The sequence below is a fragment of the Hemitrygon akajei genome, chromosome 7 (genome assembly GCF_048418815.1).
Source record: "Hemitrygon akajei chromosome 7, sHemAka1.3, whole genome shotgun sequence".
NCBI lineage: Eukaryota > Metazoa > Chordata > Chondrichthyes > Myliobatiformes > Dasyatidae > Hemitrygon > Hemitrygon akajei.
In genome coordinates, this window is record NC_133130.1 from 137,229,793 (window position 1) to 137,245,237 (window position 15,445).

The following is a 15,445-nucleotide window of genomic DNA, read 5'->3' on the forward strand; positions in this document are numbered from 1 at the left end:
AAATGCATGGACCAAAGTTCAAAGTAAAATTTATTATCAGATCTAAATAAATAGCAATAAATAAAAAGCATGAAATAATGATATAACAGAGTCTTTAAATGAGTGTAGTTATCCCTTTTTGTTCAAGAGCCTGATGGTTTAGGGTTAGTCAATTACCAATCGACTCACCACGTTTATGTTTTGCTTGGCAGCCCTCATCTTCAGGCTTTGGCTCATTGTTTTGTCCTTGATTTCCAGTACCACTTTTCTTTCTTTAACAAGTAAAATGAGATCAGGGCAACTTCTGTCAAATCATTGCATGGAGTTCCCTTGGGCTTTGTTGAAATTATTTGCATGCATACTCTCGAGAATGGGAAACCAGTTAGGACGCTGGTCAGGTGACACAGTCGGGTGTGAAGTGTGCTGCTTCCATTGACAATTAGTTTTTGATGAGGTTTATTAACATAACCCTTGAAGTTAAGAGTACTTCCTGATTTCTTCTATTGCATCCAACCTACATGGAAATTGTATTGTTTATTAGTCTGAAGTAAATGATAAACAATACATTTGTATTCATGAAATCAAATGCATTTTATTCTAATGTTCATTTGTTTGTGTGTGTTTCTTTAGGAGCCACAATTCTAGATTCAATTACTTTGAATAATCATTAATTACTGACAATTAACAGGAAACAAATTGAAATTAGATGATCTTCTGCTTTTATGCTTTACATTCGCAGTCAGTTTACATGAGGATAACCTTGGGCATTTTTTTTTGAACTAGAGCAATTCCCTTTCTTTCCTGTAACCTCGTCCAAGAGGTGAGATAGACTACCTTGCATTGGCAGGGCATGCAAAATCACCTATCGTTTGTGATTCACAGCAATTATCAGCATTTTATTTGACTATGGTAGCATCAGAGTCAAAGCTGATCTGATATCAAATATCAATGCCCAAAGGAGTCTTGTCATTTTGTTGGGGCTTCCTGGTTTACCAGTGATTTGAATTTCTGTGTCCAATCCCTGATCAGCCCTGCCGTTAAATAATATTCTACCTCACTAATAGTCTGCTACAAAATGTACCTGTTTAATACCCGTGAAGTAATGTGGATTACTCAAACATTGCCCAGGTTGTATTAAGGGTCAATGATTTAATGTGCCCTCTGTGAGGTAAAACAATTACCTGGATAGAAAGCGTAATGAAGAATCTTGTACTTCAATAAAGAGAAATTATTTTATTGATGTGCTTGAACTACTAAAATTTGTTTAAAAACTTGATATGATTTTCAGAACTGTGAGTTTTATATGTTGTGATTATTCAACTATAAATTGTTATTCAACCTCACAGGGTTGAATAAACATTGTTGCTCCTTAATTTTATATTGATTTGATGGATCTTCAATAAGTTCGTATTCTGATTTTTCATGAGATTGTGTGTTAGCATGACTTTAAAGGTCATGAGTTCTAACACTGGTTTGCCAGACTCTTATACGACTTAGCTGATGCTGTGCTTTTATTTTATCAGGTTTAGTTTATCTCATCTGATTTCTCACTTCCTTTTGTCTTTGTTCCTTATTTTCTCCAACGGTCTGCTGAATCACGTCATCCAAACAACACACAAATGAAAACCATGTATCTGCCTATGTTCTGCACCTGCTGCTTAACCGCGCACAAAACAAAATCTTTCTTTGCATATTGCCAACATCAATCACCCATGAACAACATCAACATGTAGCAACTGGTTGGTTTCATCAATTTAAGAAATCTTTGGATTGCAATTGCATTGCTTTATAATTTTGCTTTTCTTTTTACTTGGTGCTGACAGAAAGAAGTGATGCTTGTTCATTTTCTCTGATTTTGCTGTGTTCTGAGGTGCAAGAGTGTGTGGTGTCCATTTTAGCAGCTTCAGTCTTACAAACTTATCGACCTACTGCCCAGCGTTTCATTACTGGAATCTTGGGAGCTGTTCCCTGAAACCTCACCCTTTAATTTTATTAAAAGGTTCATTTAAAATGGGAAAGGGAAGGCAAATAGAAAGGCAAGGAGTGTCTAGAAGGAGCAAAACAGAGAACTGGTACAAATGATATTTGCTTTGCAAGAGATTTTAGCACTAATAATAACAAATTATGTCAAATAATTTACCCTATAGTGATTAGTCAGTTGAATTAACTTTTACTTTTGTATTAACTTTTGATAATTTAATTGGGCTGTTAATTGGGCTGATTTTATTAAAAGAGCTGGGTGGGAGGAGGTCCTGAGAGTGATAAACATTTAGAAGTGAAACATTCTGAATGACTGCACTGCCTTAACTGCTCCCTTGAATTTAGCCATCTCTTACAATTGTTCTTTCTGAATAGTTCCCCAGTTGGTATTTATCCATATTGGCCACTGAAAGAATATTGCTCCAGAAAAACACAGGGAAAATTCTAATGTGATTAGGTGCTTCGAATTTGGCCTGATCGTATCTCTTAAAATTGAAAGAAAGGTTTGAAATAATTATCAGCAGCAGTTTTTAAATCAGTTTTATTCAGAGGAATTCACTAAGCCTGTCGGAAGTACGGATGGATTGTGTTTGGACTAAAGTGCATATCTCAGTGTGAGGGAAGAGCCCTGGTGCCATGTTGATCATATCTGTCTAAAATGTGTATGTCAGGAATAAAATGGATGGTGATTTACAGGTGGGCGGGAAGGAACAGCACGTGGACCATCATATAACAGAGGCTTTATCGAGGCAGGGCTAGTCATCTGAAAGGTTGAAGGTGACCTCAGGTTTCCACCAAAGAAAAAATAAGCTGAGCTGGATTGTTCACATTCATCTTAGCAAGGCAAAAATGAGGTGCAGTCTTTGAGTGAAAAACTAGACCGCATCAGGGTAGAATGTGAAATGTTCCCCTGTGACAGTGCCCCGCAGCTGCCCGAAGCAATGGTCCAAATTGTACCAGCAGAGTTGGACATCTTCTGTTCCAGGGCTCAGGAGACACCGATCCAACTGTGACCTCTGGGGCAATGGTCCAACCGTGACCACTGGGGCAATGGTCCAACCGTGACCTCTGGGGCAATGGTCCAACCGTGGCCTCTGGGGCAATGGTCCAACCGTGGCCTCTGGGGCAAAGGTCCAACCGTGATCTCTGGGGCAACGGTCCAACCGTGACCTCTGGGGCAACGGTCCAACCGTGACCTCTGGGGCAACGGTCCAACCGTGGCCTCTGGGGCAAACGTCCAACCGTGATCTCTGGGGCAACGGTCCAACCGTGATCTCTGGGGCAATGGTCCAAATTGTACCAGTGCAGCAGAGTTGCGCAGCTGCTGTCCTACAGCTCCAGAAACACTGGTGCAACCATGATCTCTGGTGTGGATTTGCTTTAGTTTTCTCTAACATCTCAGTAAGTTAATTAACTACTGGAAACAGTGTAAATGGTGGTAGAAATGGGTGGGAAGTTGATGGAAAAGCTGGGGGGGTGGGGAATGATATCATAGGATTAGTATAAATGGGTGGTAGGTGGTTAGAATGACCTTGGTGGGCCAAAGGACCTGACTCAACATTGTATAACTCGATTCATCAACAGTGGAACTGAAAAGCGAGTGAACTGTTCACGGGCTCATTTGAAGATTTGGAGATTTACAAGTTTTACAGTGCTTTCTCCACTCATTTGCTGATGTCGTGCCTAATGAGGCAGTGTCACTCCGAACATTTACTAGCCATTAACTTGTCCACCCAGGCAAAAAAAACTAGCTGACTATTCAGAAATTCTGCAGGCGTTTCACAGGATAATAAAGGATAGATACTGAGTAGGGCCCCACGTTGCCTCAGTCCAACACCAAACTAACTTCTTCCCCAAAGAAGCTGCAGGTGCCACTCTAGGGCCTAAACACCAATTACAATGGAGAAAAAATGGTTAGGAAACTTCGTTCCCCTTGGTCCCTCAGCTCCCACCCAACCTGACCTATTCTACGTCAATTAGCTTTATCTTCAAGATTGGTTATCTGAAAGTGCTTTTTTTATTCTAAGACTGACACTGTTTTCTTGTCACTAATGGGGTGATTAACAAATTTGACATTTTATGAAATTAGCATCGAGTTAGCTGTATCTATTAGACACCATTTTTATTCCAGTCACATATTTCTTCTGAATACCTAATTATATTTCAAATTCCCCAATGGAAATGCAGAGTAACATACTCCCACTCAGAGTTATAAAATGAAATTTTGTAAGATTCCAGTATCGGAGACCTGTAATCTTCTTGTTTCCCTCTTCCCGAGAAACGACCAGAAAGTTACAGGCTCTCCCATTCAGGAGATGACAAGGAAATGCCACACTTGCCATTTAATGCAGCTTCCTTTCCCTGAATTGTCCATGAACCATCTACAACAGAAAGGACACCCTGGCCATCTATTGAAGGGTTCAAATCCAAGGAAGTTATTAGCTGTTAATCTGTCCATCATTAGAAGAGGAAGAGTGCAGATCTGTTGTTCAGTCAGATGTCTTTCTCACCATTCCATTGACACACCACACAACACATTTTGACAGGTATGTGGATAGGAAAAGTTATGGGCCGACTGGCATGAGTTTAAATGGGTCACCTTGACTGACAAGGGCCAGTTGGACCAAAGGGCCTGTTTTCATGCTGTATGTCTCTATTAACTGAACAAAATCTCCATTCTGTGTGAAGAAACTAAAACGGGAAATAACAACCAAAATTCTACCTTGTTTCCTTAAGAGTACTGCAAACTGTAAGGGCACCCAAGGCGATGTTCAAACTGTGATCATTGGGATCTAGTGGTGTTTATGGGAAGTACATGGCAGAAGGTAAACAAACCCTAAAATACGTCTAAAGGCACGAAGTCTGCACAACGTACATTCTAATTCTATTTAATTAAAACTGGAAAGTTAATTTGTATATTTCAACTTATGCTGAATTGAAAACAATTCTAAGTAGGTGAAGTTTAGCTTAAATATGTCTTGAGCTTGTCAAAGAAGCTTTAAAAACATTAAGTTTTGGGTTTTTGAAAGATTCAGTCAGAATTAGGGAATTGTGTGGTTGGAGCCTGGTGTGTAAGAATTGCATAATTCTTTGCCATAGATCTGTTCCAGATTTGGTTTGTATGGAAAGTGGAGCCTGAATTATAAACAAGCAGTGCAACAGTTTTATTGTGGAGGTTTTTGCTTTTTTTTTTATCAAGTCTGCATGAATGTAGACTCTAATTTGTGTTTACTTTGATATTTTGTGGATGATTTTACTGTTCCCCAGTCCAGTCCCCCTCCCAGCTGTTTTGCTGTTCAAACTGAGATTATCACTTCAGTGAACAACACACACAAAATGCTGGTCCTGATGAGGGGTCTCTGCCCGAAACGTCGACAGTGCTTCTCCCTATAGATGCCGCCCGGCCTGCTGTGTTCCACCAGCATTTTGTGTGTGTGTTGTTTTGAATTTCCAGCATCTGCAGATTTCCTCATGTTTGTTATCACTCCAGTGTCCATCTCCGTCTGATCCTTCAACCAAAATTCTTGCTTCTAGTTTGCCCAAATGCTCCATTTTTGCCATACGATATTGCACCGCCCATTTTCAACTGTGCAGCATGTTTTGCAATGCTGATGTGAGAGATTGACTCCTGTCAAACTCTGTTTTAAGTGTGGAAAAGATTCCAAAGCATCGGTTTAGTTAGAAAATCTCAGTGGAGCTGAACTGATGTGATTTTCCATTAACTCACTCATGTTACGAAGTTGACAATTGGTCACTAAGCTTGCAAAAGGTCTGATTGGGCAGACCTTTTGAGCACTCAACACAATAATCCCACTGCTTCTATGTCACAGATGCTTCACGTTTGGAAAATATTTAACTTTGAACAGCATTACCTTTTTTGGATTTTAAACTGTCCATGTGCGAGTTCCACAATCAAACTCTCTCTAGTGAACAGATACAAGATATCAGGGACTATTGAATTCCAATTGACATCTCAGTGTATAATAGCTCAGTCAATTTGTTGTAACCCATTTGCTACCATTCTGAGGTAGGTACTACGCTGGAAGGATACTCGCAGGATATAAAACTTTAGAAAGCCATAATCCATAAACACCACTTTACACTGAATATTTGACTAATCTAGTGGTTATAAACAATCTTTTCAGAGAGTGCCTAGCCCTCAAGGATTAATTCTGCTTTTCAATGGGCAGGTCAGTGGGAAATGGGTGTTGTTGGCAGATAGCCCCATTTTACGAGGCGTCCGATTGTAATGTGTTTCTCTGTATTAGTTGGATGGAACAATCTTTTTTGAAGGCAAGTCATCGCTTTCCTTGTTGGAATGTGGATGTAATTAGAACAGCCATATAACAATCACCAAATACTCCATCGGTGGCCTCTTGTTACAGAGGGGTGAAAGTCACACATTTTTCCCATCTAAAATTCAACTTTTCCAGGTGATTTAGTGCAGCCTTCTTCAAAATGCATTTACTGCAATCTGGAGCAACTCTCTGAAGAAGGAACTCAGTGAGCCGAGCGGTGTCTGTAAGGGGGAAAGGAATTGTTGAACTGCCCTGATGCAGGATTTGGTCCCCCAGAGATACAGCTCAACCCACCGAGTTCTTCCTGCAGTTAGTTTCTTCAAAGTCCATCTCAGGATTTGACTGTGAGTTAAAGCATTCATTCATTCAGTTTGTTCAGATGATAGCTCTAGAATTCACTGTCTGCTTGCAAATGTTAAATTAGTACTGGTGGTGAATTTGGCACAGCAATAATCTGCACAGACACTAGCTCCTCAATTGCATGGAGCATTTAAAGAAAACAATGCCTGTTCACACTTGCACCATTCATGAACTGCAACAGTTTAATGCTTTGAGTTGTTCTGCTTTCAGCTTGCTGCAAACTGTTAATTTTCCACAGGTGGAATGACACGATTTTTTTAAGTGTTCATCATTAGAAATCAAAATGTAACATTTCCATGTCCCCAGACAAAATTGAGAGTGAACCTGAAGCCAGTGGAATTATTAATAAAGATCCTTCTCATAGCATGACTGAGTAAATTGTGAATATTATCCATGATTGTATGAATAAGATATTAAAACTTAAATTACATCGATAAATTGGAATAATTACTCTTTACTTAGTATTGGTAAATGCCTGAAGCTTGTGCTCATAATTTTATCTGTTTCATCACTGATGCTAATACATTCTGTACATTTTCTAATTCAGAACATTGCCCTTAATGGGATCTTTAGGTACCAATTTTAAAGGAAACTTTTGTCCAACTTATAACCATAAAGGGGGACTTTGATACTGAAATATTTATAAATATAAACTTCAATTGGTTTTTCACTTGCATTTAACCTCTGGAAAATTACCAATTAACATTTCAGTTAATGAGCAGATGTTGCAAATGAAATGTTACATTGCATGTTCCTTTAAAAGACATTGTATTAGGAGCTCCTGTGCCTAATACAATGGAATTATTGATGTATTAGATCTGAGTTCTGTACCGGTAATGCCGTGGTTCTGAGTAATGACACTTACCATAGTTTACTCACTTTCCTTTTGCCAGGATAACTTCATCAATCTCAGCTTTCTGCGGCTGTTCAGAGCAGCACGCCTCATCAAGCTTCTCCGCCAAGGATATACCATCCGCATTTTGCTCTGGACATTCGTGCAGTCCTTTAAGGTGAGTCTCGGAATGTCACCATAACCAGAAACCATTGTGTCTTTCCTTAAGGCCGGGCATTTAGAATAAGAAGTTTGGTAAATTGGTTTCTTATTGTTTCATGTACATTGAAAAACTTGTCTTGCATACTATTCATTCAGATCAATTCATTACAATGGTCCGTTGAGGAAGTAGACCGTAAGACCATAAGCCAAAGGAGCCATTGAGCCTGCCCCACCATTTCATCATGGCTGGTCCATTTTCTTCTCAACCCCATTCTCCTGTTTTCTCGCTGTAGCCTTTAACGCCCTGACTAATCAAGAATCTATCAACCTCTGCCTTAAATATATGCGATGACCTGGCCTCTCTAGCCGCCTTTAGCAATGAATTCCACAGATTTACCACCCTCGGGCTAAACAAGTTCCTCCTCATCTCCATCCTGAATAGACAGCCCTCTATTCTGAGGCTATGCCCTTTGATCCTAGACTCTCCCACCACTGGAAACATCCTATCCATATCCAGTCTATTTAATCCTTTCAACGTTCAATAGATAAATGAGATCCCCCGATATTCTTCTGAATTGCAGCCAGTACAGGCCCAGAGCCATCAAATGCTCCTCATATGCTGACCCTTTCATTCCCAGAATCGTTATTGTGAACCTCTTCTGAACCCTCTCCAATGTCGGCGCATCCTTTTAAGGGTCCCAAAACTGCTCACAACACTCCAAGTGGAGCCTCACCAGTGCCTTATAAAGCCTCAGTATCACATGTTTGCTCCTATATTCTACTCCTCTTAAAATGAATGCTATCATTACATTTGCCTTCCTCACCACCAATTCAACCTGCAGCTTAACCGTTAGGGAATCCTGCACAAGGACTCCCAAGTCCCTTTGCACCTCAGACTTTTGAATTTTCTCACCATCTAGAAAATGGTCTACATTTTATTCCTTCTACCGAGGTGCCAGACCATGCACACCCCGACACTGTATTCCATCTGTCACTTCTTTGCCTGTTCCCCTAATCTGTCTAAGTCTTTCTGCAACCTCCCTGCTCCTCCACCTATCTTTGTATCGTCTGCAAACTTGGCCACAGTGCCATTAGTTTCATCATCCAGATCACTGACACACAACATAAAAAGAAGCAGTCCCAAAAGTGACTCCTGCAGAACACCACTAGTCACTTGCAGCCATTCAGAAAAGGCTCCTTTTATTCCCACTCTTTGCTTCCAATCAGACAATGCTCTATCCATGCTAGTATCTTTCCTGTAATCTTGCTAAGCAGCCTCGTGCTGCACCTTGTCAAAGGCTTTCTGAAAATCCAGGTACACACCTACTGATTCTCCTTTGTCTATCCTGTTTCTTATTTCATCAAAGAATTCCAACAGATTTGTCAGACAAGATTTTCCCCTAACGGAAGCCATGCTGACTTTGGCCTGGTTTATCACGTGACTCCTCCTTAAAAATTGACTCCAGCATCTTCCCAACCACCGAGGTCAGGCTAACTGGACTATAATTTCCTTTTTTCTGCCTCCCTCCCTTAAAGAGTGGAGTGACACTTGCAATTTTCCAGCCCTCCTGAACTATTCCAGAATCTAGTGATTCTTGAAAGATCATTACTAATGCCTCCACAATCTCTTCAGCCACCTCTTTCAGAACCCTGGGCTGTAGTCCTTTCACCTGCCTGTCCTTCCTGACAGTTTCACCACACACTGCCTCTGTCTGTCTATCAACTGCCCCATCCTTAGCTCTGTCACTGTGGTTCTCATTCCCCTCCCACCCTAGTCTAAACCCTCCCAACGCTTCCAGCAAACCTGTCTCTTTTTTACAGGTCATACCTTCCCCAGAGGAGATCCCAATGATCCAGAAGCCCTGTCTCCTACAGCAGTTCCTCAGCCATGTATTCATCTGCCAAATCATCCTAGTCTTAACCTCACTGGCACGTGGCACAGGCAGCAATCCAGAGATTACTATTCTGGAAGTCCTGTTTTCTATCTAGCCTTCTAAATCCTCTCTTTAAGACCTCCTCTACTTTCCTACCTATGTCATTGGTGCCAATATGTACCAAGACTTCTGGCTGCTTACCTTTCCCCTTTAGAATGCTGTGGACTCGATCCGAGACGTCCATAACCCTGGCACTTGATAGACAAATGCAGGCGTCCATAGAATCTCGTGTCTACTCTTCTAACCTTGGAATCCCCTATCACGTCTGCAGTCCACTTCTCCCCAATTTCCCTTCTGAGCCTCAACGCCAGACTCAGTGCCCAAGACCCGGTTGCTATGGCTCCCACCTGGAAAGTTGACTCCTTCCCCCACAACCGTGTCCAAACTGGCTGCCCGTTTTCTTTCCATATAACCATATAACAATCACAGCACGGAAACAGGTCATTCCGGCCCTCCTAGTCCCTCTCCTGGTACCCGCTTCCTGCAACTTAGGGATGGCTACCGCCCTGTGCACCACCTCAGTCTCCCGTATGGGCCGAAGGTCATCGAGCCGCAGCTCCAATTCCTTGACATGTTAGTGTGCCAAGGTAGATTGTGAGGTCGAGAGTCCAAAATGTTGTATTAGGGGACCATTCAGTAGTCTTATAACAGTGAGGTAGGAGCTGTCCTTGAGCTTGGGGGTACGTGCTTTTGTATTTAATGCCTGGCGGGGAAGGGGCAGAGACATGTCCAGGGTGGGTGTGGCCATTTGGTTGCTCGAACAGCTCTACCCAACAGTGAGACGTGTAGGCAGAGTCCACATTGGAGAAGAGGCTGTTTTCCGTGATATGCTGGGCTGTGTTCAAAACTCTGCACGCCCACAAACCCACATAACCCCAGCGATGGAGTGCAGTGAAGGGATCAGGTGGGGATTGTCCCATTTCGCGGTAATTGTTAATCATCCGGTGTTTAACTACGTTCAGCTGGTTGCGACTCTTATTGTGTAAGTGCGCCACCTGTCGGTTAATGGTTGCAGTTTCCCCCCTGTACCAGAAGAAACGTTCATTTGCCAAAGTCTGCGACTGTCAGACAGCAGGTGAACGAGCACTTCAATGAACATAAAAAGCAGCGTTCCATGTAAATTTAACAATCTGTTGTTCTGAGCAATCAGGACCCGGTTGAATTAGGCCATTGTTAACAGTAATTGGTTATAAAGAAAGCGACTGTGTCACTTTCACAAGACGGGGAATCACAGTGCATTGGATCCAGAACAGATCGGCACAGAGCAGCCGATCTATGTCGGGGTACACCTTAAGGTAGATAGTGTTCACGAAAGCAATACCTTGGCACAGGGAACTAGCCATGTAGTTAAACATTTGGCAGTATTAAAAATGTCTGTAATTTCAGTGAATAAAGTTCATCCTGGAATGAACAAATAATCAGCCCTTTCCCATTGGAGACTTGGATTTAAAATTCACTTGAGTATAAAGGTACTTTACACCTGAAGTCAGAGGCAAAATGTCAGGTTCCTTCTTCAGGTTGATATTATCAGTGATATGGAAAATAAATATGTTTATTTAGTATTCCTGATATTTTGCATGTTTGTTTTCATTCACAGAAAATGTTGGCATTACTGGTGTTTGATAAGTATGGAAAGTTAAAGTAAACTTTGGCTGAGCTGGACAGGCTGTTGTAAAGGACACCAATTACTTCAGAACCAAAAATAATATTGGTTTATGGCTTTAGATGAAGCCCTGATTACTTTGACTTGGCCTGCATGCCGTTTTGAAAATCCGACTACAAATGTCAGAAAATAAAACACAAGTGGCGGTTTAAGTGAAATGTTTTGTACAATCTTCAAGTCAGAGTGTATGTGCTTCCTTAAGCCAGTTTAAATTATTAATTATTAAATTATTAGGTTGCGTTCAGTGCCATTCAAAGAAAGGGCAATGCTTGACAGAGAGCTGTTGAGATGTTTCTACAAAAGAAAGTGTAACAAACAAGGGAGCATTGTTATAAAGCAATGGGCTTGGCCAATAAAAGTGAAGTGTGAGGAAACCCCTCGGAAGGCAGTAAATCCCTGCCCTGAGAGCGGTGGAGGTGAGATCATTGGGGCTCTTTCAGGTGAAGAGAAATATATATTTTTTTTTAAATGCAAGAATTGAGAGCTATGGAGAGAAGAGGCTAACATCGATCAGACAATATCACTGACTGGTCAGTCTGGAGTCACTATCACACTGACTGGTCAGTCTGGAGAAACATTCACACTGACTGGTCAGTCTGGAGACACATTCACACTGACTGGTCAGTCTGGAGTCACTATCACACTGACTGGTCAGTCTGGAGACACATTCACACTGACTGGTCAGTCTGGAGTCACTATCACACTGACTGGTCAGTCTGGAGTCACTATCACACTGAGTGGTCAGTCTGGAGTCACTATCACACTGACTGGTCAGTCTGGAGTCACGTTCACACTGAGTGGTCAGTCTGGAGTCACTATCACACTGACTGGTCAGTCTGGAGACACATTCACACTGACTGGTCAGTCTGGAGACACGTTCACACTGACTAGTCAGTCTGGAGTCACTATCACATTGACTGATCAGTCTGGAGTCACTATCACACTGACTGGTCAGTCTGGAGTCACTATCACACTGACTGGTAAGTCTGGAGACACATTCACACTGACTGGTCAGTCTGGAGACACATTCACACTGAGTGGTCAGTCTGGAGTCACTATCACACTGACTGGTCAGTCTGGAGTCACTATCACATTGACTGGTCAGTCTGGAGTCACGTTCACACTGACTGGTCAGTCTGGAGTCACTATCACACTGACTGGTCAGTCTGGAGACACGTTCACACTGAATGGTCAGTCTGGAGTCACTATCACACTGAGTGGTCAGTCTGGAGTCACTATCACACTGAATGGTCAGTCTGGAGACACGTTCACACTGAGTGGTCAGTCTGGAGACACGTTCACACTGAATGGTCAGTCTGGAGACACGTTCACATTGACTGGTCAGTCTGGAGACACGTTCACACTGACTAGTCAGTCTGGAGTCACTATCACACTGACTGGTCAGTCTGGAGTCACTATCACACTGACTGGTCAGTCTGGAGACACGTTCACACTGACTGGTCAGTCTGGAGACATGTTCACACTGACTAGTCAGTCTGGAGTCACTATCACATTGACTGGTCAGTCTGGAGTCACTATCACACTGACTGGTCAGTCTGGAGACATTCACATTGTCTAGTCAGTCTGGAGTCACTATCACACTGACTGGTCAGTCTGGAGACACATTCACACTGACTGGTCAGTCTGGAGTCAATATCACATTGACTGGTCAGTCTGGAGACACTATCACACTGACTGTTCAGTCTGGAGTCACTATCACATTGACTGGTCAGTCTGGAGACACGTTCACACTGACTGGTCAGTCTGGAGTCACGTTCACACTGACTGGTCAGTCTGGAGTCACTATCACACTGACTGGTCAGTCTGGAGACAGGTTCACATTGACTGGTCAGTCTGGAGTCACTATCACACTGACTGGTCAGTCTGGAGACACGTTCACACTGACTGGTCAGTCTGGAGTCACGTTCACACTGACTGGTCAGTCTGGAGACACGTTCACACTGACTGGTCAGTCTGGAGACACATTCACACTGACTGGTCAGTCTGGAGTCACTATCACACTGACTGGTCAGTCTGGAGACACATTCACACTGACTGGTCAGTCTGGAGACATGTTCACATTGACTGGTCAGTCTGGGTACACGTTCAAACTGAATGGTCAGTCTGGAGACACATTCACACTGACTGGTCAGTCTGGAGACACGTTCACACTGACTGGTCAGTCTGGAGTCACTATCACACTGAATGGTCAGTCTGGAGACACGTTCACACTGAATGGTCAGTCTGGAGTCACGTTCACACTGACTGGTCAGTCTGGAGTCACTATCACACTGACTGGTCAGTCTGGAGTCACTATCACACTGACTGGTCAGTCTGGAGTCACGTTCACACTGACTGGTCAGTCTGGAGTCACTATCACACTGACTGGTCAGTCTGGAGTCACTATCACACTGACTGGTCAGTCTGGAGACACGTTCACACTGACTGGTCAGTCTGGAGACACGATCACACTGACTGGTCAGTCTGGAGTCACGTTCACACTGACTGGTCAGTCTGGAGTCACTATCACACTGACTGGTCAGTCTGGAGTCACTATCACACTGAATGGTCAGTCTGGAGACACGTTCACACTGACTGGCCAGTCTGGAGTCACTATCACACTGACTGGTCAGTCTGGAGTCACTATCACATTGACTGGTCAGTCTGGAGACACGTTCACACTAAATGGTCAGTCTGGAGACACGTTCACACTGACTGGTCACTCTGGAGTCACTATCACATTGACTGGTCAGTCTGGAGACACGTTCACATTGACTGGTCAGTCTGGAGACACGTTCACACTGACTGGCCAGTCTGGAGACATTATCACACTGACTGGTCAGTCTGGAGACACGTTCACACTGACTGGTCAGTCTGGAGACACGTTCACACTGACTGGTCAGTCTGGAGTCACTATCACATTGACTGGTCAGTCTGGAGACACGTTCACACTGAATGGTCAGTCTGGAGACACGTTCACATTGACTGGTCAGTCTGGAGACACGTTCACACTGACTGGTCAGTCTGGAGTCACTATCACACTGAATGGTCAGTCTGGAGACACGTTCACACTGACTGGTCAGTCTGGAGTCACTATCACATTGACTGGTCAGTTTGGAGTCACTATCACACTGAATGGTCAGTCTGGAGACACGTTCACACTGACTGGTCAGTCTGGAGTCACTATCACATTGACTGGTCAGTCTGGAGACACGTTCACACTGAATGGTCAGTCTGGAGACACGTTCACATTGACTGGTCAGTCTGGAGTCACTATCACACTGAATGGTCAGTCTGGAGTCACTATCACACTGACTGGTCAGTCTGGAGTCACTATCACACTGAATGGTCAGTCTGGAGACACTATCACACTGAATGGTCAGTCTGGAGACACGTTAACACTGACTGGTCAGTCTGGAGTCACTATCACACTGACTGGTCAGTCTGGAGACACACTCACACTGACTGGTCAGTCTGGAGACACGTTCACACTGGTCAGTCTGGAGTCACTATCACACTGACTGGTCAGTCTGGAGACACGTTGACATTGACTGGTCAGTCTGGAGACACGTTCAAACTGAATGGTCAGTCTGGAGACACGTTCACACTGACTGGTCAGTCTGGAGACACGTTCACACTGGTCAGTCTGGAGTCACTATCACACTGACTGGTCAGTCTGGAGTCACGTTCACACTGACTGGTCAGTCTGGAGACACGTTCACACTGACTGGTCAGTCTGGAGTCACGTTCACACTGACTGCTCAGTCTGGAGACACGTTCACATTGACTGGTCAGTCTGGAGACACGTTCAAACTGAATGGTCAGTCTGGAGACACGTTCACACTGACTGGTCAGTCTGGAGACACGTTCACACTGCCTGGTCAGTCTGGAGTCACTATCACACTGAATGGTCAGTCTGGAGACACGTTCACACTGAATGGTCAGTCTGGAGTCACGTTCACACTGACTGGTCAGTCTGGAGTCACTATCACACTGACTGGTCAGTCTGGAGTCACGTTCACACTGACTGGTCAGTCTGGAGTCACTATCACACTGACTGATCAGTCTGGAGTCACTATCACACTGACTGGTCAGTCTGGAGACACGTTCACACTGACTGGTCAGTCTGGAGTCACTATCACATTGACTGGTCAGTCTGGAGTCACTATCACACTGACTGGTCAGTCTGGAGACACGTTCACACTGACTAGTCAGTCTGGAGTCACGTTCACACTGA

General features: G+C 43.4%; 1 protein-coding gene across 1 annotated transcript in view; it reads left to right on the forward strand.

Moving 5' to 3' along the window:
* Positions 1 to 15,445, forward strand: part of cacna1ba (calcium channel, voltage-dependent, N type, alpha 1B subunit, a) — an 846,233-nt gene that overhangs the window by 729,998 nt on the left and 100,790 nt on the right. The window contains exon 32 of the mRNA XM_073052070.1: positions 7,511 to 7,627. Coding sequence (XP_072908171.1) covers positions 7,511 to 7,627 — 117 coding nt within the window. The remainder of the gene's footprint in view (positions 1 to 7,510; positions 7,628 to 15,445) is intronic.